Below are 25,255 nucleotides of genomic sequence, written 5' to 3' on the forward strand. Positions count from 1 at the left end.
ATTAACAAAAAAAAAAATAATATATTTATTTTATTAAAAAAGAAGTTAAAAATTAAATTTTTTTTGTTAAAAAAAAAGTTAGAATATTTTTTTTTTTTATTAACAAAAAAAAAATAATATATTTTTTATTAAAAATTATATATTTCTTATTAAAAATAAAAAAAATGTATAAAAAAATATTTTTTATGTGGTGAAAATTTAACAAAATAAAATAGAACATTATGTATTTTTTCCTGATTTTTTAAACTTTACACATTAAAATCATTTTTATTTTCATTATACTTAATTATATTGTTAACATTTTTCGCTCTATCACACACTACCATTTCACGGCTTAAAATTAATTAATTTCATTTTTAAAAGTAAAAAAAAAAATATGTTGTACTATTCAATTATATATAGATTGTGTCGATAGTCCGATAGCAACTATTTATCAAAAGTTTTTTAACTCACAATGTTAAAATCAGCTGTTTTGCTATGTGTTTAGCTTTATAAGAATTATAATAATTACTTTTCAAGTGTCGATATGTTGTAGTTTTTAAAAACAACATTTTGATATTTTCTTTACTTTTTCGTTATTTTGCGCTTCGTGAGAGTGACTTGCATTCTTGTTCTTCCTGATAGCTAAAAGATATAAGACAAACCTTTTGATTAAAAAAAAAAACTGATAATCCGGTCCATAAAAATAAAATTTTGTAAAAAAAAACACGCGCCGAAGTAATACAATCTGTAAATAACCGAATCATGATAAGGCCCAAAATTCATATATTTATTTTTGCTCTCATTATTTTTTATAACCTCAAATTATTATTTTTTATAACCTCAAATTATAATTTTTTATAACCTCAAATTATTATTTTTTATAACCTCAAATTATTATTTTTTATAACCTCAAATTATTATTTTTTATTTTTATTTTTACATATTGGAAAATCTTGAGCTCTACACCTATTACAATATCCTTATTCATTTCATTGTTACTTATTGTTTATTTTCATTCAAAGCATAGTAAATAATTCCATTAATGTTAATTTCTACAAACAATTATAATTTCTAAAAACAATTTTTATTTTTCTCTTTTCATTTCTTTCCATTTTTATTATTCATGCTCTCTCTCTCTTTACTTACTAAATATTAATAATTTTTAGCAATTTAATTTTATTTGCTGCGCATTATGAAATTGCATGCAGTTGCTTATCGAACATAACCTCAAATAATGCATTTATATTCAGCGCAAGTAAGTATTTAGAATTTTGCCACTTTTGATTTGTTTAATGCAAACAATTTATTTATTTATTTTTTTTCAGTCTGGTGAAATATAAGAAAATATAGTGAAAACAATAATTAGAATATATTAATAATATTTGCAATAAGTGAGCCGACTCGACACTGCGCAAAATGGTGAGTACAAACTAAATTTTCTATTTTATTGTCGTAAAAGAAGGAAAAATCAAAAAGTCATACAACATGAAGACGATCTGACTACATTAGATAAATAACTGTTTTACTCAAAAATTTTTATCATACTTACTTGTTATAGTAGTAGCACCACACTCATACCATGATTTATCCTAATCAAGTTTTCCACGAAAACCCAGAAAGAAGCGTCGGAGACTCTATAAAGTATAGTTACATATACATATGTATATGTGACGAGCCTAGTCGATTTAGGCATGTGCGTCTGTCGGTTCGAGGCATTGATCTGAGGTTTTGTACACGTACTTTTCTCCGCAAGAAGCTAATATGTTAACTTGTGGGAACCACCAATATTGGACCAATCTACATTATATATCTGTATACAAATTTATCGATCGATCAAAAGTCCTTATATGGAAAACTGTTATTTCACAAGACATCAGATCGGACTACTTAAGCATATAGCTGTCATACAAACTGATCGATCAAAATCAAGATGTAGATCTTCATAGAAGATTATTTTCTCATATTAAAGAACCTAAAAACGACTTTAAGGTTGTTAATGTGAAAAGAACTAACAAAATCTTTTTCGTTGGATGCAAGCCGTGGGCCGTTATGTTTTCAGACTTAATTATATATAGTATATATGTAGGTTAGCTTAGATTAGGTCGTAGGGTTAATCCAAAATCGATGGATATCACTTGAATTGATATTCGTCTTTTGTGTTACCCCTAAACTCCTAAAAAGATCACCAGCTCCTCATAGGTCGACGAAGCCTTTTGAGCTTGATTGAAAAATTTATTAAGACGGTTAATATCAATCTCAGCCACCTCGCTAGGTCCGTCAAAAGTGTATCTACCGACATATATCTATCATAGTCTGGCGAAAGCCGGGCAATAGAGAAGAAAGTGACAAGATTATTCCACCTCGCCTACCTCTATACAGCTTTGGCAAAGAGCGTCTGACAAAATATTTGGCCGCACCGCGTGGGAACCAATTGGATAATGTCCAGGCAGAACACTTAGAACTGCGACGAGGTTTACCTTGCTAAGAGCCAGTAGTTCGGAGGACCTCTAACGGTTCACTCTGGGCCAGAAGAATCTCGCAGTCGCAGAAGTTCTGGTTGTTGATCAGCGCTTGCTGAGCTCGTCAAAACGCAAGAGGACATCGAAAAACCGACTCGTTTCCAATCGGATGAAATTGGGTAAAAGGTGCCTACGTAGCAAGCTCATCGGTTTTGCTATTTCCGGCGCTTCCGCTGTGACCCGGCATCCACACAAGTCTAATATGGAGGAAGCTTGAAGCAATTGCTGATGTGGTCATGCACTCCGTGATTAGTTTTGAGCACACAGTCAACGAGCTCAAAGCCAGTATAGCCATTCGGCTATCGGAGTAAGTGCACGCCTTCTTGGAAGAAGCTGCACTTTGGAGCAGTACAATTACTGCTACCTTAATGGCAGTCACCTCCGCTTTGAAAACGCTGCAATGGTCCGGTAGCCTGAAACTACATTCGATGGGAAGCTCCCGACAAAAGACTTCACCTCCTCCTCTCTCTCTTTACTTAACATAGGTCCATTCGTGAAAAGGATCACTGCACCCCTTCTCCAACGGCTTCGTCCCGCCCACAAATCTCTCGCAGGTGTTTGGGCCGGGAAGTCACCGCGGGGATCAGGTTTTGCAATGCAGTGATCTAAATTGTAAGGAATGCAATTGAAGCAGTGGAAAATTTCTGTGGGTCCCTGTTTAGGGTCCCTCATATACCCAGCTCAAGACATTCCAGTTCGATCCAATTCAAGAGTGTAAGGCGACCGATGTCTTCCTCACTCTCTCCTCGACATTTGGCTGCCATGAGAGCTTCCTATCATAGATAAGATCAAAATACTTCACCTACCAATAGTTGATAAAAGAAACGCACCTGTGAAGTCGAAGTAAAAGTTTTTTCTTGTTTTGTTTTTCAAAATGGCTGATCTTTACATCACTCACGTGAGTGTTTCAGGCGGTGCGTGATTTCCGGAGAGTGATCCTTGGGTGGGCTGACTAGCATTGTTCGTTATGCAATTGAGACCCTTTTCGGCAACTGCTAGTAGTTTATTAGAACGCCTTTCGCTTAAAACGATTAAATTGAAATTAATCACTTTACTTACGTTTTCTTAGGCAACCACAAGTTGAAAATAATTGTGAGAATGCACTTTTTTTTGGCATAATTTATTAAATAATTTACTTACAAATTTAGTTTATAATTATAATAATGTCATCAATAAATATTAATTTTTGTTATTGGAAAATATTTATGTATTTAACCAGCACACTTAGTTATTAGCTACAACACAAAAACAAAATTAGTGCTAAAGACAATAGTTACGCTTAATAAACTTTAAAAGTTCTTGTTTTCTTATTTTTGTTTTTGTTGTTTGCTTAAAATGTACTTAAGTAAATAAATTTAATAATTTTAAAAAATTTTACTAATTAGGAATAAATTTTGTTACAGTTTCATTTTGTTCAATGTCAATGTATGTATGTATATATGTATATATGCATGTATATGTATGTGTTAGTGAGTGCGTGTGTGTGTGATTGAAACGAATTCACGAAATAAGGCCATTAGCTGCTTAAAATTACGTAAATATCTAAATGTCACTTTAAATGTTATTATTTTCACTTGTTTTTTGTGTTTTTGTTAATTCTCGTTTAATTAATTACTAGTTTAAATGTCGGCTTAGTCATTAGTTAGGCGTAATGGGTAAGCATGAGTATGAGTTTAGTTAAAGCAAGGCGTTTTAATTGCAACGCAACATAGAAATATGCCTTCAATGGTCGCTGCAGTTTCGGCTGCTTAAGCGTCGAAATGTTAGAATTTATTTTAATTACTCACTAAGTCTCTCTTTATAACGGTTTATTCTTATTTTGCACAATGCATTTAATGAAATCCTACCGCATCTAAATAGTCGACTTCATCGCTTGTTGGCGGCGTCAAGGCGTTTCTTATGCTGTCTCCACTAATGCGTTCTTAATTTCTTTATTTTTTCAAGTACTAAAGTTTTGATTTGACAATTTTTTTAAATTACAATTTCAGCTATTTTTCAACCTAGCTCAGTTATCTATATTCTTTGGGTAGTTTTCCATTACTTCGTATTCAGTGGAAGCTGCAGAATATACATACATATGTTTTTAACGCTCAAGAACTTTTTTTTATAATTTATTGTTTGCGAACCCCTGAATGCTTTTAATTTTTATTTTTTTTTTTGTAATCTTTGTTTCTTAATTTGTTACTGTAATGTTTGTTCCGAATTTTATTATCTATTCTTTAATCCAATTTTTTGACTTTTTTCAAGCGCCTGGTTTCAATATTTCTATGATTTTGGCATCCATAATCGCCCCAATCCATATGATGTTGCTTGTTTAAGCGGTTATATCCACTTGTGAATTTCTCATATACGATTTTTTTCATATATATCGAAAGCACATACATATATTTGAGAAAACTCTCCGACAATTTGAAGTTGATCCGGCAAATACTTAGATATTACAAGTATATAGACTTTCGGAGATATGAGTGAATGCGTAAGAATTTTTTAACTCAGTGTAATCGGCCTCAAAAACTTTATACTCGTTTCGGGGAGAAAATTTTTTTCGAAACAGCTAAAATACTTGAGCATTTTACTCGATCTTTTTAGATATATGGTTTTTGTCAAGTAATGATCGAAAAAATATGTATATTTCTTGATAATAATTTCGATTTCCAAGCCATTTTGAAAAAAAAACTTTTAACTAGTTTTCGATCATAACTTGTATTCAGCTGTAATAATAATAAATTTTTATGGTTTTTTGGGTAATTTTAAGCAGAAAAATCTTCCTCATCTCCAGACAACTTTTTCGAACGCCTTCCAAGAGATCGACTACGAGATCAAGTTAATGCAGAATTTTTCAAAGTGAATCGCGTTTTATTAAATTATTTTAAATTCTGCATATTCCGAAAAAAATCACAAAAAACGTTTTTTTTCCACACTTTCAAGTGGATATAACCTCTTAAAAGTTTGCCACTTTGTGTAAAACATTTCGCATACACTTGCTCATTTAGAAGATCTCACATGTTAACAAAAAAAAAATTACTCGATAAAAAGTATTTGCATATAACCGCTATCTCTGATTTCTATTTCTGAAAAAAAAATTATTTCTATATCTGAAAAATCTAATTTCTATATGATCTTCATATAGAACGTAGTGTCTCTTTAGTGCAAGTTTCTAGGGCCATTATGACACTCCTTGTTACACCTTCACTCTTCACTCTTCCTTCTTCCCATCTTATATTAAGTGGTCTTATAATAAATCAATTAGGTCGCCATGGTATAGCTTGAATTCTCATCAAGGACTATATTTTTTGAAGAAATTATTATTTAATCCGGGTATTAGCTTAGGGTAGGATTAGATCCGTGTACTTGAAAAATGTTACAAGGTGTTGGCGCTTGAAAGCTTTCAAATGTATTCGAAAAATACAGCGGCCTTTTATGTAATCGTAATCGTTAAATCGGCTCAATTTCATAAACTACCCAATATATTTCAGTAAGTTAAAATAAAAGTAATCTATTGAACCTTAAAAATGTATTAATAAAATACTTTAATGGCGATTATACAATATGTATATAATCGCCAAAAATATCAAGTCCTTATTAAATTTTGTGTTAGTGTAGGAACTCTCTCGTGTTCGTAAATTGGGATTTTTGGTATTTAAAGGAGGAATTCATAAAGTACTATGTTTTTCGAAAACTAAGATTTTGAAATTTAAAAAATTAATTCATAGAGTTCTACGTGTTTCATAGCATGTTCACATCGCACCACAAACTTGAGTTTATTGAGCATTTTGGTGTCAGCACTTAACACTACGAGTGACTAAAAAAGAAGAAGAAACTCTTAACTCGGCTTAAACATCTTTCCTTTGGTATTTGAGGAAATACAACCCTCTGTTAATCCGACTGGAAACTATAGCGGTGTTCTGACAATTCATTTTAAAAATTTTGCTCAGAGTTTCTGAAACATCACAATGGGAATGCTTGTTTTTACAATCCCAGACCTTAAACTTGATTTTTTGAAGGTACTATGAATTCAGGTTATAGGTTGTATGTGCGGTTGTGTTATGGTTTGGTTTAACGGCCACGAAGCAAGAGCAAATGGGTTGTTAAACCATCTCGTATCCGATTGGTTTCTGTTTTTAGGATGTAAGGCTAGACGTAAGACCACTTAATGCTGGGAATCGAAGTTTTTCAGTGAAATATCAGTAAGTGATATCGATAGGGTCTGTAAGTTCTAGTATCCATAGACGAATGCTCATATGTAAGGTTCTTAAGCGCATAATCCGAGACCTAATCTTTTTAACGCAGTGCCTCTTTTTCCTTTGAAACTTGGAGAATTTTGAAAATCCGTGTACACTTTCAAAATTTTTGGAGCAAACGGAGATATTTAATACATCAGTCCAGCTTAAAAAATGTGTAACAGTTATTTGATTATATTTTTGTAACGCTTCTTTCCATTTCCCTTCCACTTAATTCTACATTATTGGTTTTTGCTTGCTAATGAATCAAATTTGTGTATTATCTCATAATCACCCATGACTTCTTGACTTAATTTTACAGATTTTTAACACTAAGAAAGCACATAAAATAAATATTATCTAGCTAAATACGAATATGAAGAAGTGGTATTGTACTTGTATGTATGTTTATGCATAAATATTAGTCGATTTCCGAAAATTAGCATGATATGAGTGAAATGTGGAAGATTTCCTGATTACTTGTAAAGAGACTTTGTATGTATAAAGTTCATAGTTATGTTGTATGCGGTGTGCGGCGTCTAAATACGAGTTCGGTATGCGTTCCTTTAAATGTGGCTAAGAGTGGAAGCTTCTTTTGTTCGTTAATCAGGCTATAAGAGAGATTGATTATAAGACTATATGCATGTTTATGTATATCAGTATGTATAGCTATTAATATAACTGTCTTAAAACTATATAAGCTGCGTTCCTATATCCGATACGACCTTGAAGCAAACGTCACACTCTCTACATGCGTGTACTTTCCAGCGTCAAAGAGGCGGCGGCACCAGCCGCGGTTGCAGACATCAATAAGAGATCCGACGTCGTCGAACCGGTCGAGCCCGTCGACGATGAGCGTTTCTTGGTACCAATACGACCGTTGCTTTTTAAAAATCAACTTGTAGAACGTGTGAGCAGCTCGTCATCATCTAGTTGTGCCAATGCAGCCGGTGAGCCCACATCGATGGTGGTCACACGATTGCCGCCATCCGATGCCGACGGCAGCTTGATGACATCACTGTCGGACGTATGTACTGGCATAATGATGCAGACGAAACTTTTGCCGGTTTGTGAGTCGCGCGGATGCAATGTTACCGGATTGAATTTATCCGTTTGTCCATCGGTGAAGGTTTGTAGACGTTGATAAATTTCGGGATAATGTTTGCGTAAGAGCACACCACGCCGTGACAATATATCCAATATATTTGAGAGTATGAGTTCACCTTGACCGTTATTCGAGCGTAAACTGGGATTGAATGTGAGTATGAGTATCTCGGTGGTGGGTTCTGGCACTGCAACCACTGTCAACGGTGGCTGCATTTGCTGTTGTAATTGTAGCGCCTGTTGTTGTTGCTCCAATTCGGCTAGGATGCTCTTACAGAGTTTCAGTTTGGCACAACGCGAGACCAGCTGGCGTTCCCAGCGTACTGGCGCCTGACCCATGCCCGGCGCTTCGCTGACCACACATATGGCCACGTAGATGAGCATCTTGGAGTCCGGCTTGTATTCGGTGCTGAGCTTAAGCAATTCCGAGTACAGCTCGAGACCCATTTCGGCGGGCATCAGATCGGGCCAACGCACATAGGACGCCTCGCCCATACACTGAAAGCCGTGCTTGATGAAACTCTCAGCCGCCTCGGCGGAACGGAAGAGCACCCGCACAACGCCGCGCCCCTGCGACAGGAAGCCCTTGCGTGCCAACAAACTGAGATGGCGTTGCGAATCGACATCATCCTTACAAGTGGCTAACACTTGGCGGCACAAATTCGACGCGCGTGAGTGTAGACATGCTTTGCGGTGCTTCTCCCAGTGGGCGCGCCGACATTCACGCGAACAATATAGATGGGTACAATTGTGGCATGACTTGTAATACTTTTTGGCGTCTGCGGGTGTGGCGCTACGATCGCACTTGGTGTTGCGACACTTGATCTGCAGCTCGGATGTGGTCTTATTATTGGACTCGGAACTGTCGCCGAGCGAGACACGGCGCGTCGACAGTGTGGCGTTCCCGGCGCCGATGACACCGCTGCTACCTCCACTTGCAACGCCACTGCCGCCGACGACGGACGAGTGGTTGTGGTTATTGACGCTGGCGTCTTGGAAGTGCCCGACGACGTTGGTGTGCGTCGTTGCACCGATGCTGTTGCTGGCTGATGAATTGGTTTTGGCATTCTGTTGTTGTTGTTGTTGTTGTTGCTGCAGCTGTTGTTGTTTTTGTTGTTGCGGTGCATCGCCCTCACTGCGTCGACGCAGGCGTTGCTGTTCGGCCTGTAGTTGTACTAGCAGTAGTTGTTGTTGGGATTGTTGTAGTTGCGTCTGGGATTGGGGAATTTGTGGTGGTTGTTGCTGCTGCGGCATATGACGGAATGTTACCAGGGACTGACTAGCTGAATCGCCTGCGAATGAGAAGAGAATGTGCTGGATTGAGGCAACTGTTTGATTTGTAACTCTTTCTTTAACAGCGCAAACATTTGCTAAGTAACTTCTAATGCAATACAACGTCTAGGCATTCCCAACGAAAAATCGAACAAAAAGTTTTTATAAGCACAAGTTCACAGGAGTTTTTTATTTCTTTTTTGTAACGCGTAGGAATGAGTTGAGCATGCTTGGAAGGATTCAGTCGTACTACTTGCTTTATAGCGTTCGACATTTTCATTAAAAACCTCTCTTCAAGGACAATAATATTTTGAAAAAATAAAAAAACAGATTCTTAAATTTTTTTTACAAAACTCAGCTGATTTATATGTTACTAAATATGTGTAACCTCAATTATATACATTTTTGCTTTATTTATATAAATTTTTGATTATGATTTAGGTTCTCCTAATTGACTAATCCTGTCTTAAATAGCAATCTAATCAGCTATCTGCTAACTTGAGGATCTTAAGTTGCATCATCAAAAGAGTAAAAGATAAAGTCAAAAAAGAAAATAAAATATAACCTAGAAAGCGGCATTACTATGAATTCGTCACTAACCTCAAATTTTACGACTGGACACAAATAAGTACAACAGAAATATGTAACGCAAATCTTCATAAGGAGTTGTTGAGTCATTTGCGAATTTTTATTTTTTTTATTTTTAAAAGGTTCTATTGGCTTTTGAAACTATGCTCGAAAATAAATTTAACCAACAGTTCAATACTTAAATTTTAAAAGTGTTAATTTTTAAAAAGAAATTGTTTAAGAACATAGTAAGAAAAGAATTTAAGAATTTACATTGTGGTCAAAGGACCCACATAGTGTAAAATTTTGAAAAGAAAAATAATTTTTTGCTCATTTCGATAGCCTCTTACTTTAAAACTACCATACTAAACATTAAAATGAATATTTAATATTTTTTTTGAGTCACTGGCTTTTGAAGTGTAACCGCTCAACTCAATCAACCCTATGAGTTTCTTTTTTAATTTGATTACTCAAAGACAACTGAGCCGATCACTATCCAAATTTTCTGCATGTTCTGTACATAGTTCTCCATGCAATGGCCCAACATTTCTTTTTTAATCTGATTTTGGCAAGCAAAGAAACAACTTCTAGAGAGAATTTGCTTTTAGGTTTCATCTACAGCGAAGGCGGAAGTCACTGCAGCAGTGGGGGCCCTTTCTTAATACCGTCGAAGAGCGCGTGTAACTCGAAAAATATTTAATTTTTTTTCGAAACTGTATTCTTATCTGTGCACTTGACAAATTAATAAAATATTGACAATTGGTCAAGATTTTTATCAAGTAAAAACTCTTTGTTATTCTATGGCAATATTAATAGAATATAAAGCCTTAGAATGCAGCGTGTTTCTCCACACGTGTGGTGAACAAAATTATGTAAACAGAAACAGCTGATTTCAGCTTGTTTGTTGTTGCTTACACATTTTTGGTATGAGCCGTGTGCAAAGAAGTTTAAAGCTGCCAGAATTCTTATAGTTTTTTGGTCGTCAATGAGACGGCGGCAAATTTAACACGTCAAAAGACAATTTTGCCAAACGCATTAACACTAAATTAAAATGGATCATTTACATCTAGTAAATTACTTTAGTAATGCGTGCAATTAATTTAAAATGTTTGCCATTCTAGCGAATTGATTTAAAAAAACTAAAACATATGTTCTATTTGTAAAAAGCACTGTCAAGCATTTGACATTTTGACAATTTATTTTATAGCTTTTTACTATGACACAGAATAAAAAAGTCCTGATAAATTACATAGGTTTATAAAATTATTTTTTTTTGTAGCCCTGGATATCTTAACAAATATCGATGGTTTCAAGTGTTCAGATTACGAACACACGATTATTCATGAAAGTATTGAATGTGCTCTTGTTTTTGTAATATTCGCGTTTCTTACCATTTTGCGCAAATACAGGCTTATTAATAATAAAATTAATAAATTAATAAAAAAATTTACGCGTATAAGTTTTAACTGATTTCCACTTTACTATCTTTACCGAAAATATGCGAAAAATTACGCCGAAGGTTTATTAAAAATCAAACTTGGAGTTATTTAAGCCTACAGTCTACTAAATTTTCAGTCTTATTCAATATAAATTTCTCTTTGCGTTTCAAAAGTAATTAGCATGCGCTCTGAAGCAATGATATACCCAAATCAGAAATACAATCTCAGAAGTACAATGTATCAGTGAAGTGAAAGGTAGGGTGAAACATCTACACCAAAGTTATTTTTTCAAAATAAACTTATCGATATAATACGTGATAAATTTAGAAACGATAAAATAATTGGTAGATAATTTCCGAAGCTTGGTATGGAAAACTTAAAAGGTGGACTGTTTGTTGGTCCGCAAATACAGCACCGCATCAAAAGTACAGATTATTATCAAAGTTTGACTGTTCCGGAAGTGAAGGTTGGAAAAGTTTAGTGCTGATAGTCGTGATTTTTCTACATAACCATAAAACAACAAACTATTAAGAAATTTTGCAAAATATGCTAACAAACTTTAAGATACTAAGTGAAAAATTTGAGTATCACGTTAGACTATATTCGCAATCATGTGGATAATTTATCTGGCAATTTATATATATATTATACATATAATTCAATTTATATATATTATATAATATAATTGTTATTATGAGAGATAAGAGTGAAAGCGGTTCCACTAGTATCGAAAAATGTTGTAAGAAGGGCGACAAAGTTGATGGGATTGTCACATTATGGGAGATTATTGCTGATTCTTAAAAAGCGATTGTCAGCTGGAAAATTATAATAAAAAATTTCAAAATAGGCGGATCACACTTTGACAGCTTGTTAAAATGCGTATAAATATGCCCTTAAGGTATTAAAAAAAATTTTACAGCATTTTTGTTTTTTTTTCCCAAAAATCGTCTTTTTTAGTATATTTCGATTTCCAAAAAATAATTGTAAAATTTGTTTCGAGCTCAGAAGTGATCTTTGGAAAGTGGATACTCCCAAAATTTGTAATGAAAAAAGCGGATCTTCTATTTGCAATATTTGAAGAAATCCTGCTTCACAAATAATTTTTTGTTTTTTTTTATTTTATAAAACAATATAGTAAAAATAATTAAGAATAATTTATGTTTATAAATCCATTGACTTAGTTTATGAGGCATAAAAAATTATTTTACACTTATGATTCGTCACTAATTACCTCTGCTACTTTGTAAATTTCCCTATATGATTATGATAAATTTTAAAAAAAATTTAAGTAAGTGAAAATAAAAAATAAATAAGTAATGAAATGGGATTAATAAAAATGTATTAAGACTAGCCATGAATGAAACAAAATAAGAAGTTAAAGGGTACATGATAGGTTTTGCCTTTTCTTAAATTATTAATTATAAAAATCATCGCTTTTTGATTTATCGCTCTGAGTTCTCTTTGAATTTTATTCTTTTTTATTATTATTATTTTTTTTTTTTTTTGTTTTGTATTTAAAGTAAGCCTTCGTTCTTTATATCTTTTGTTTTTATTTTCTTCAAAAATCAAAACACTAAATAAAATACTAATAATAAATATTTAAAACTTCCTTAAATAGTTTTGTTATATTGTAAATATAGCGAAATAATATAGCCCAATATATATCAGCTTTTAACACTTATAACGAAACACAACAATAACAAATCGTAAATAATTATATATAAAAAAATTTAAAAAATGTTTCGAACTTTGTTTGAATTTACAAATAAATTAATGCTATATATTTTCAAAACTCTCTAACTAATTATTTGATTTTGCATGATTACAAGTATGTAGTTATATATCAATTTGTACGATTGTGAGCCGCAATGATGATGTAGTTTCGCTTAAATGTCTATATAAATACGAATACGAATACGAATACGAGTATGTAGTAGTTACATATGTTTGTATGTACGAGTATATTTTTGTGATGGAAGAAAACTTACAGGTTCATACCTGTCGTCGTGGACCTAGCGTATGGATCACTTGTGGCGGATGGCCCCGCGTTGACGTTGACGCCGACGCCGACGCTAGCGCCAATACCTGCACCCGCACCAGCGCCCACGTTCACGCCCTGCACTCCACCACTGGACGACGCTGACGACGATGGCAGTCCTAAAAGTGAAGCTAAGACATCTTCTAGCGATGCGGTGCTCAACGAGCGTTCTGGCGCTAAATTTTAGAATTGCGATGAGATTCGTTTTGGTTTTTTGATGGCGAGCAAATTTTTTTTAAATGAGTGTTTTTTGTCAATTTTTTTTTTATAATTTGAGGGATGCAAAGGAGGGAAAATACGGTGGTTTTTTAAGGTAATTGTTAATTTCGTACATATTTCGGCATATATGTATGTATGTAGCATATATTTGTTGACCGCCATTGATTGATGATGGATTTAAAATTTAAAAATTTTTTTTTTGGTGGGATTTTCAGTTTTGTTAGCATTAGTAATGTTGGTGTGGTAAAAAACAAGAAAAAAGAAACGAGAATATAAAACGCATATATATTTAAATTGTTTTTGTAAAACTCTTTTTTTTAGCCTAAGATATGTACTTAATTAAATTCTAATAAAAATAATTATACTGCCAACTATATATCTTAGAAAAATATACAAAATATCAGTAACACATGGAATACACCCTGACTGTCAATAATGACAGCTACTAATGAGGTCTAAGTCTGACTCAATCCTCCATTAATTTATGATTTAGTAGGAGCTTTGAGCAACGCAGCAAATTTTAATGTTTAAATTGAGTTTTATCGTACTAAAAACGCAAGTATATACGTGAGGAAGAGAGGTAGCGTTGAGTAGGTGGTACTAGTTCGGGTCGTGGTAAAGGTGTTCTAAGGAAAGTGGCACAAAAATTTATACAATATGGTTTTTAGTTGCAATTAATAGCTACTGTTAAGTTATGTGCTGAATTAAATTATAATATAATAAATACTAGAAGTTAAAGACATCATCTATACTATAGATATAGTGCAAGTTGAGAATAATCAATAACAAATTGCTTAATATTAAATATCTAATTGTTAAATTTAATTATAATGATTTGTGTTTATCATAGAAAATATTATAAAGAGTTATAAAAGTATACTTTATGTGTTAAAGATCTCATCCAGACTCTGTACAAATAATTCTTAAATTTTGGTTATGTTATATCGGGTCTAACGGGAATTTAGCCAAGTCTTAATCGAGTCGCTATGTAGTACGAACACATTTTTGAGAACCATAATGTCAAAAAAATGGCAATGTTACATTTTCCCGCCGTTTGTCGTTCGTAGCCAATAAATTTTAGCTTTCTCTAATTGGAGAAGGATTAAATCGAAAAAATCGAGAAACAACATTAGATGTGTATAAGAAGCAGGGCGCACATAAGGCGAAGTGTTTAATATTGATGGCAAAATATTGTGGTTGTAGCAGCAAATAGTTGTTCCAAGCACTTCTCTGGCAACTAACATTGCAAGATTGCTTGCTCGGCACTCCTTCTCATAGTAGTTATGCCGTTGTTTATTTTTATTTGGACAGCAACTGACAATTTAGTGTAGAACTCGTTTCCATGACATTTGGATTTAAGTAACCAGAGCCGACCCTGTTTTTTACTCGGCCAAGTACTGTTAACTCGGCGGTTTACTTGAAAATTACTATAGGAATGGTTTCTGCCGCCACAACAACAACAACTTAGTATAAGAGCGAAATACAAATTTTAGACACCAAGTCCACTTATTATAAGATGTATATATATGTGGCATGGTTCCATTAAAAATAATAAACTTGATAAATGTTGAGCTCAGTACACATATAGCTTCATCAAAGTATTATAGTTTTCTTAAAATTTAAGGAAAGACGCCACTGTCTAAGCTGTAAACTTTGACCATGAGCTAGAACACAAAATATCGAAACATTATAGGTTAGGTTAGCTTGAAATTGTTGAGTGACACCTTTTGGCTTGCAACGCGTAATAATATAAGAGCTATCGCACAAGGCACCATAATTCAGAGGAGAATTAGCAGAATAAAAGTTAACAGATAAACATATATTAGGTCTAGTAAAGAGAAATCCATAATTTCTTCAATAGATGGCTTTAGTAATCTGTATCTTGCGTTGTATAAGTGCGATCGGGTTACGCTGAATGGGGTTAGAAAGATAAAATTTCGTACTAAAAAACCTCTCAGACATTTTTGTGGTTGTTTGATCCAGCATGCTTTGAGTACACGCCAAAGATGGACACCAGCAATGCGTAAATACGCCATATTTTAATTTTAGTTCTTCTCCGATCCAGGCGAAAACGCCAGCTAAATCAGAGTTGACGGACAGAACGATTTTTCTTTGGTGGGATCGCCAATGAAACCTCTAGTTTGAGCTGCTTACGTACAGCCTAGCTCATAATTCGAACCTGTACTATCAATTAGGTTGTTCTTATGCATCATTATACCGTAGTCTGGATCTCGAACCAACCATTACTAACTGTTTCTGTCTATGGCGAATGAATTTGTAGGTGAAAAATTCGCCTTAAGAAAAACTTATGAAAATCGACTTTCACAGTGTTTTGCCAACCGGGACGTGGGTTTCTATGAGAGTGACATTATTAAATTGCCTTCAAAATGGCAACAGGTTATCCAGCAAAACGGTGCATATTTGACCTGATTCGGTTCATTCTAACTTTGCTAAATAAAACCATCAATTTAATGCAAAAATAATGGATTTCTTTTTTACTAAACCACAGAGAGACTCGACATCCTTACTACTATAAATCAGCTGAAAGAGAATAGATGCAGCAAAGTGTTAATTGAGGAAAATTAAGGAGAATAAAATACTAAATGTGAAATAAAGTTGGGTATTTGAAGACTTGAATTTTAAAAGACAAAGGGTAATATTAAAAAAAAAAAATAAGTATAACAAACCAATCAGAATCCAATTAAAAGAAATTAACTTTTGTTTAAAACAAATAATTTTCATACAAACATATAAAATATATGTTTTATATGTTAACACTTTTATTTATATCAAATAACTTTTATATGTAAATGCGTAAAAATCTACATTGTTTATGAAATCTACAATTTGATTTTAGTTTTTAAAACGCCGTATATGTCTATGTATATGTGTACGTAGTGGTATTTATAAATGATATTGTTTATGAAAATAAATGTAATGGTATTTATGTATGCATTATTACAAGTATATGTTAGTGAAGAAAATAAAGTCAATCACAATAAAAACACATTTTAAACGAAAAATGTATATGCGTTTGTATGTACTATATATGTATGTGTATTAACAGTTATGCGTTAACTACAAATGTAAAATATAAGTGTGTTATGCGTTTGTATGTATGTGAGAAATTATGTATTTATTATTTCTATCAAGTTTTAAATTATGTTTTACAAAATTATTTTCAATATAAGAACTTTAAAATGCACATATTTGCTTATTTAAAACAACTTAAAATGAATTAAATTATAAAAATTAATAAAACATAAATTTTCGTCCGATTTTATATACAATTGCAGTTAGTTACATAGTTATGTTTATTTGTTTAATATTTTAGCGCTCGACAATTTAAATTTTTGTATTTATTTTGATGCGTTTTTTGAGTGTAATTAAATGTTTTCATACAAAAAATTTAGTTAATTGTGGAATGAATGTATATTAATGATTTGCTTGCCTTTTTTGCGAACGTTACGTTATGTCACATTATGTTATGTCATACGTTCCTATGTACATATGCTCCTGCATAGCTTTGAAAGTAACTTTATGCTTTCCTTTGATAATGTGATTTTTTTGGGATATGATCCGCATGGGAAGTGCGCGCAATAGTGGGAGAGCGTAAATTGGTGGATTTGTTTATCGATGCATGCGAGTTAGTTACAAAATTTTGTGAATATGTTTGGTGAATGGTGGAAGCATAAATATATATGATGTTCAATACTAGCACCTATGTATATTTATTTAATAATTTTTTCGAACATTGAATTTAGTCTATTTTAAAACTCTGCCAAAATAGAAAATTCATTGAATTCGTGATGTTTTTTGATACTTGAAACTTTTGCGAAAAAAATTGAAATCGCATTTTTTATATTGAAACTATTATGAGGTTAGTTTGGCTTAATTTTTGGCGCAAACTAATCTTCTTACTAATTCAAACTAAAATTTTTGCACTTTCGTGACCGATATGCATTTATACAAATTTGACCAGGCCTGACAAAAAAAAAACTATATAACAACACTTCCCTATTTTTGTAGACTCCTTGTGGTTGCTGGAAATACTCACATAAAGCTTATCCGCCCACTAGTCAATAAGTAAATTCAAACATGCCAACAAAATTCAATATGGATACTAAACTTTTTCGCCAGGATTCAAAAATTGTGGTTCTTTAATTCCACAGCGTTGAATATTTATTGATCTTAGAGCAAATTTAAGCAGAATGGTTCTTAAATCAGTGAAGTCATTTCTAAAAATTTTGAAAATTTTCAACGGTGGCATTTTTTAAATTCTGGAGCAGTGCTAGCATACCTCCATGCGCTTCTGATGCATTTTCTGTTATTTTTCGGAAATAGCCATCTTGTAGTTATAGTAAATTTTCTAAAATTTTCAACTATTTATTATCAACTTTTTTTAACTTCAAAACTAATTTATAATTTCATAGTTTAGAAGCAGTCATTGCATACATTTAGGCGCTAAGGCTATACTTCAGGAATTTTTTACCTGTGCTATTATTTTTCAGCACTTAACTGCTTATTTTTGTTGTTTTGTAATTATTATGATCTTTTGTGAACACTGTAAAATGATTGATAAGTCTGTTTTCGGACGTAAATATGTATTTATTTCATTTTCATGTTATGTTTTACAAATAAAATAAAATTTTTATAATATGTTTATTATGTATGTATGCAAGTTAATTGTCATCGTCGAAACTTAAAAGCTAAAGAAAAGAGAAAATCATAAAATGTTAAAACTAAAATTTAATACAAACTAATAAATTTATATTATTTAACTATTAACATTTTTAAAATTACATACAATTTAAATTAAAAGTTCAGCGAAATGAGTAAATTAAATAAAAATATTATAAGTGTAGATATTTTGAGCATAAACAAATGGGGGTAAGGTAATAAGTTCTTTAATTTTTTCGTTTAATTTTTTTTTGTAAATTTTTAAAATTTTGGTTTTTATTTTTTCAAAACTTTTTCGATATTTCAAAATTTCAAAATTTTAAAATTTTTTTATTTGCCAAAATTTTAATATATTAAAACTTTTTTTTAAAGTTTAAAAAGTGTTTTAAATTTTCAATTTTTTTTTGATTTCTTTCAATGTATTGAATTTAAAAATATGTATATATTTTAAAACATAATATTGCAACATTTGTGTTTGAATTATTTTTTTTTTAATTATTGTTTTTACATTAAAGCGAAATTAAGGTAAACTTATACGCATATAAATACAATCGAGAATACATTTTAAATACATTTTGTATATGTATAAAGTTATATAAATATAAATGTTAATTAATGTATATATGTATATATGGGTGTGTGTGTGTTTTAAAAACAAATTAATCGAAAAAAAGTAGTGCAAACTAATTGTAAGAATGCCGTGGCATTTTTTGTTCTTGCATTTTTAGCATCTGTAGCTTACGAGGATGCCTCAAAACCGCTATTGAACAAAAATTTTAACGAAATCTACTTGTGCGCACTTAAATTGTAAAAATTAAATTTTTACATGCTAATTGCAGATTTTAATAATTTCAATATATATTTTTTAAATTTTCGCTGCAACACTACAAAGTAACGATATTTATATGTATGTGTGTAATGAAATGCACTAAAATGTATACATTTAAATATATATATATATATATATAGATATGCGTGTGTTTGTATGTATGACAACTACATAGCTAAACAACTACAAATATCGTTGCTTGTTTTGTTGTTTTTATTGCAATGCGCTTTCACACTACTAAATTAAACAAACAAACAAACAAACAGTGTTTTTGGTTCGCACGCTAAACGTTTTCTTGCGCTTCCACTACAGAATATTTTCAGTTTCAATAAGAAAAGTTAGCTTCAAAGTGTATGTGTGTATGTGTGTGTGTGTAAATTTTTGGTTTTGTAGTGAAAAAGTTGGCTGGTTTTTGCTGTTGCTGCAAACGCATACATTTCATATGCACTCACATGTATGTATGTGTGTGTGTGTGCGTGTGTGCTTGTGTATTTTGGAACTTACGGCAAATGTATACATACAACTCGCTCATAGTAAACTAAAACATATTTATTGCCTAAATCATAATTGTGGACTCACCACCGCCAACGATACTCAGACCGTTCATGCGTAACACATGTGGATTTGTTGTTATCGCTGTGGTGATGCCGATGCCACCAACACTATTTGGTGTTGTTATTGCCGTTAATGTATTTGATGATGAATTACTTGTATTGTAATTATAATTATAATTATTATATTGACTGCTGATGCTGTTGTTAGTTGCTGTATTGTTGTTAGTATTCGTAGCGCTACTAAATGTGGTTGCTGTTGTCTCGATGACCGGTGTTTGCGGTGAGTCCAGTGGTCGTATGCCAACAAATGAGGATTCAAGCCAACATTTTCTATACGAATTGGAGAAAAATTAGAGAAAAATTAAAAAAAATTTATTAGTCAAAAATTTAATATAGTAGTTAAATAAATAATTATGGGTTTTAATGCATTGTTTGTGGTTAATTAATTTTTTTAATGGCTGTTAACGCTGTATTAGTGGTGTTGTTTCAGTTTTTAGCATTTCTACTTAGCTTTTTATACTATTTTAGTAGAGCAGGTTTGCCATGCCGATATTTAATACATGTGTACACCAAAGAAGATATTAAAATGTTAAGGGAGGCGGTTTGTTAAATAATTTGATATATTTGACGCAACTTTTTTGTAGCAGATTACAAACACTAGATTTTTAGTCTTAAGAAATATCTATAGTAAACATGTTATTTATTTTCAATTTAAATCGTGACTTAGTCATGCTATTTATTCATATAATATAACATGTTTTTTTTTATTATTTTGTATAAAACAATTAAACCTGCCGCTTTGAAAAAATGATATTCAAATGCCAAATTTGCCGCACTACAAATAAGGTCTCAATCGTTTTTTCACAAAACCACTGCTTTAAAAGTTATACGCAGTTAAAATTATACAACAAATGTACTTCATTCATACAGTAAAGCATGGCGTATAAGCAACACAGAATTTTTATGGTACCATATGTATACTCAGTACCTTTGTTGCATAACTTTAACTGCGTATATCTTTAAAAGACATGTTTTATGGATATTTTGTATTAGCATATTATTTACTCAAAGTTTTACATTTATTTGCTTTGGAGATAAAAAATTGCATGTAAAAGTTAAAAAAAATGCCATGTTGCGTATACGCGCTGTACCATCTGCTGCTCTCATAAAAATCGTTGCCTATTCTATTTATTTCTGAATTTCAATTATATTTAATTTTTATTGTTTAAAATTTCTAATTTTTGGTTTTCTTAATGCTTTTTTAATTTTTTAATTTCAGAAAGTGTCGTTTAGTTTAGAAGCTACGTAAAAATACTTTGAATATGGTGTGTAAAGTAGTGTTATGAAATTCATCAAAGCTCAAAAGAGTTTAAATTTAAGCATGACATCATAAGAATGAGACAACAGAAAACACGTAACTAAATATGCGTGATAGGAACGCTTCGTCAAATGGGTGAGTACATAAACCATCTACCTCTTCAAACTTAATTTCTATAAATTATTATTGTAAGAAGATCTAAAGTGTTTTCGTATTTCACATACTCAAATGTTTGTTTATGTATATATGTAAATTCTGCAATATAAAGCGCGAAATGTGAGAGTATTTAAATCTCCATATAAAAGTTATTCGTTTAGTCCAGTTTTCATAATGATCTCGAAAAATACCCAAAATGCTTTTAATCAAACCAATAACCACCAACATTGGATAAAAAAAAGCTTGAAAAAACATATGGAAATCTTCTAAATAGAAATACACGACGTATGTGGAATCCAAATATTACGTTTACAATTATTATTATTATTTTCTTCTACCTCTTTTATTATCCGCATACTCCAATTTCCTTTTTTTTTATATTGAAATTTTGCAATGTAAAGCTCAAAAGCTCTGACAAAAGCTCAAAATGTATAAAGCTTTAAATTGGAGTTAAACGTTACTCGATTTAGTCCAATTTTCAAACAAATCATGATTTTAAAAATTATCCAAATTCCTTAAACCGTACCGAAAATCCGCAAAATTGGCTAAAAAAAGTTAATTATAAATATGCAAATGAGGAGTGTCTTTTCAAAAAGGGATATCAATGTACATCATAACTTATTTTGCACAAAATGAGAAAACGTTAATGTTATGAAATGAACAAAGCTATATTTTTATATGTAAAAATGTCCCGTAACACTCACATTTAAATAACTTTTACTTGGAAACTGCCTCGTTTAGATCGTAATTTATGTGACGAAATTGTGTATATGAGCATTATGAACAAGACTGCATACTTAGTTAAATAATAAATAAAAATGTAAATAATGTAAAAATGTAAAGTAATAATGTAAAGAGACTCCTCAAATACTTCCAAAAGAGAAATTCATGGCGTATGCGTCTATATGTCAAAATCGATTTTTTAAACCTTTTTTAAGAAAAAAGCAATTTTTTACATTCTTCGAAACTATTTTTCCAATATCGAAATATTTGTCTTCGAATTTCGAAATTGATTATTGAAACGATTTATTTTTGAGAGATTGAGTCACATGGATAAAATAAATTTCTGCGTTTTTCGAAATTATTTTCCAAGATCGAAATATTTGCCTTCGAATTTCGTAATTGAGCTTATTAAAGACCTTGGAATTGGTTATACTACATACTTGTATATATGTAAATTCTTAAAATAATTAAAAACTACGTTTGCTCTTATTTGAACGATGTAAAACACTTTCCGGTGAAACATATATTACAAATGATAGGGGTCAAATTCGGATCTTCGACAATTTGCATTTTTCTGCAACGGCCTAAAGCTCTCTTAAGGTAACATAAACTGGGTATACCTTTAAAAAAAACTTATTAACTAACTTACTGCTATTAAGTTACCCATGGCGTATACGTAACATAGAATTCACATTTCGGCCGCTTGTAATACATTTTACATTTTTTCAATTCTTATTATGATTTTTTCCTGCTTTGCAACTTTTTTCACTTCTTTAATTTGTCTAGAATATCTCACATCTCTCCTAAAATATCCTAAATTAGCTTCAAGTGCTCATGCAAAATTTAATTAACTAAGTTCTATGATTTGTGACCTTATAAATTACTTTCACATTTTATTCATGATATTCATTGTCAACTTGTGTGCTTTCTAAGACAAAACTATGTATTACTGAAGTCGTATATAAAGCACACGCACACATTCATATATGTTTATAGATGCAACCTCCGTCATGCCGGCTCGCAATCAGATGTTTATCACACTCTTTTGTTTATTCTTGCGCTGCACTTCCACTTCTGACATTGCAATTTACAATAAAAGCTTAATTTACGCTTACGTTTGCACTTTTAGCAATTGTGAATGCGCGTGCTATACTCATGAGCGGGTGCAAAAATCAATAAACTTTGCGTTGGTATACAGTTTGCTTGCATTTGAACGAAAATTTCAGCACACAAATGGGGGTAAATAAGAAAAGCGGTGTTGGGCAATGCAATCCGACGCAAAGTGTAAACTGATACTGCGTACTTATATGTAAAATAAGTATATACATTTCGAAATTTATGCGTGGTATGTGTAAATAAGCGCACCTTCTATGGCTTTTTCAGCACACATATGTACATATATAACATACAAAAAAAAATTCGAATTTTTTTTAAACCATATGTTAAACTCTCGCAAACATATGCTAATATAATAATACTTCTTTCCAACTTTTATTGCATCCGCTTTTATCTTAGCATGCTTGCGATACAAATTGCCTGCCCTAACCTACAACAACATTTCTAGAAGTACAGTATTTAGGTTATTGGGTTATGAATCATCCACTGCGTTGCTGTGAACTCCAACTCACATGTGTCAACCGAAATTGTACATACTGCAGCTTCTAGTATGCTGGATACAGCTACGTATATGTATGTATTGTAGTCTGTTTTTGGCATAATCAAAACAAATAAAGATTTGTGCTCGTAGCGCTGTGTGTTTACAGACCTTAATTGGCTGGCAAATAAGAATAAATGAACGTGACGTTATAAGTTTTCAAAGTGTAATAAAGCATGACAATATATGTAACTCCAGAAGCTTGTGAGAAATTGTCAGTTTGGCAAAGTTTACTAATTTAGAAAATGACATTTATGTAGTGAGTTTTTATCTATTATTGTTGAAAAACTTGTGAGTTTTGTCTCTAACTTTTATAACAAATGATTTCGAAAAAGTTTAAAGCTTTAATGTCCACAGAATTCATAATACGATGAAAAAAATTACATTGTAGGTTAAAAAAAACCAGTGTGGAATATTAAAGCAAAATATTTTTTAGAGAAAAACTTAAACTAAATGCAGGAAGTTGGATTGAAAATTCTAATAAATTCCTAAAAAAAATTTAAAACTGACTTTTTTCACGTAGAAAAAAATTGTTTCTGATTTAGATCTCATTTTTCTCTTCATATTTTTTTTATTTTTTTCACACTATTTTCTTTCTTAACTCGAAAGCTAAAGAAGGTGTGCGACTTTGCTTAAATGTGCCTAAATGTAGGCAATACGTTATATTTGTTATTTATTCTAGGTTTTTTGCGTGAATATAGATACTGAACACCCCTAAAACTTTAATTATATAATTTGTTTAGATTCCATGCATTGTATTCACTTAAAACAGTTAGGTAGAATTATCGCTCAGCTGATAAGACTTTTTTGAATTTAAAAGAAGCCACAAAAGCTGGTAGTCGATTTGTAAAATTTTAACAGACTGTTATATAAAATCTGTGCTTGAGTTTTATTACAAATATATAATCATTACTAATGTAGGTCTATTTTCTCTCTTCATAGTTTTTTTTAAGTAAATATTCCAAAGAAGCATTTTTAAGACTATTTCCTCTCTTTAGCGTTAATAAGCATAGCTTATAAACCATTTTGGTATATCGCGACAATCTTGTTTAACTTAAAAACGGGAGAAGGTGTGCGACTTTGCTAAAATATGCCTAAATGTAGGCAATACTTTACTTTTGTTATTCTATATAGGATATTTTCAAGAACATACATATTTGTACGGTCAACACCGAAAAGATATTTATATGTATTTATTTAGCTTTTATACCCTCCTATATGTACTTTAAATATATTTTTAAACAATCACGAAATTCTCAATCTGAATAACAATAGTTACTCTGCTTTGTTTCAAGCTTCAAATTAAAAATTAATAAAACCTAGACTGATAAACAATTTAACATGCGGTTATATAAAAACCGGGACTCAAACAAGATTTCATAAACGTTTTTTTTCAGAAATTTCTGGTGAAGTTCGTTTTCAAAACGTACAATATAGCTTTTTTCCATGCCTTTAATATTTTTTTTTTTGTGATTTGTAAGCATAAATCGAAATAGCTTTTCCTGTAAAACTTAAAAACTACACAGACTAATTTTGAGACCAATAAGTCTATGTTATATTCCACTGCATCTCAATTTTTCATAAAAAAAACCTAAAAGTAATTCTTCTATTTTATAAAACTTAAAAACTCACTTGCTTTATTTACCTTCTTCGCAAAAAAATTACTTATATATATATGCTCCAATTTCGTACTTTCAACGAAAGCTGCCTCAAGCGTCGCTTATACAACTTTTTTTTTACTCAAGCGCTTACTGCAGTTTTAAGCAAATTTTCACTACTTTTTAATTGCATTAACTTTCCACTTTTATTTACTTGAAATTGCTGCCGTAAAACACCAAACACTTTTAGAAGTATTCTACTGGAAACTGACTTTTCATTCCCGTTGCGTAAGCGACACGTCCAACATCTGGCACGTTGCAGGCAGCAATGAAACAGAATGCGAGTGAAACCGTGTAATATGTACTGCTAACCCCGCATAGAC

The 25,255-nt window shown here is 31.7% G+C and overlaps 1 protein-coding gene and 1 long non-coding RNA gene across 10 annotated transcripts in view; one reads left to right on the forward strand and one right to left on the reverse strand.

Annotated features, from left to right (window-relative positions):
- The first annotated feature begins 1,147 nt into the window (after positions 1-1,147).
- LOC118680407 (uncharacterized) lies at positions 1,148-21,004 on the forward strand. 2 transcript variants are annotated; one of them, XR_004975938.2, is made up of 3 exons: positions 1,148-1,237; positions 1,308-1,401; positions 20,703-21,004. It is a non-coding gene; the product is annotated as an uncharacterized lncRNA (long non-coding RNA). The 2 variants fall into 2 exon arrangements; XR_011395561.1 differs by lacking the exon at positions 20,703-21,004 and adding an exon at positions 15,870-15,919.
- LOC106621603 (serine-rich adhesin for platelets) overlaps positions 3,606-25,255 on the reverse strand; it is a 194,638-nt gene continuing 172,988 nt past the window's right edge. For 6 of the 8 annotated variants that reach the window (XM_036360004.2, XM_036360005.2, XM_070107221.1 and 3 more), the window contains 3 exons: positions 19,449-19,753; positions 13,102-13,317; positions 3,606-9,117 (listed from right to left, as the gene is read on the reverse strand). In XM_036360004.2, coding sequence (XP_036215897.2) covers positions 7,616-9,117; positions 13,102-13,317; positions 19,449-19,753 — 2,023 coding nt within the window. In that variant the 3' untranslated portion in view covers positions 3,606-7,615. Of the gene's footprint in view, positions 9,118-13,091; positions 13,318-19,448; positions 19,754-25,255 lie in introns of all 8 variants that reach the window. The other 2 variants (XM_070107223.1, XM_070107222.1) reach the window with 2 other exon arrangements.

This window comes from Bactrocera oleae, chromosome 3 (genome assembly GCF_042242935.1).
Source record: "Bactrocera oleae isolate idBacOlea1 chromosome 3, idBacOlea1, whole genome shotgun sequence".
Classification (NCBI taxonomy): Eukaryota; Metazoa; Arthropoda; class Insecta; order Diptera; family Tephritidae; genus Bactrocera; species Bactrocera oleae.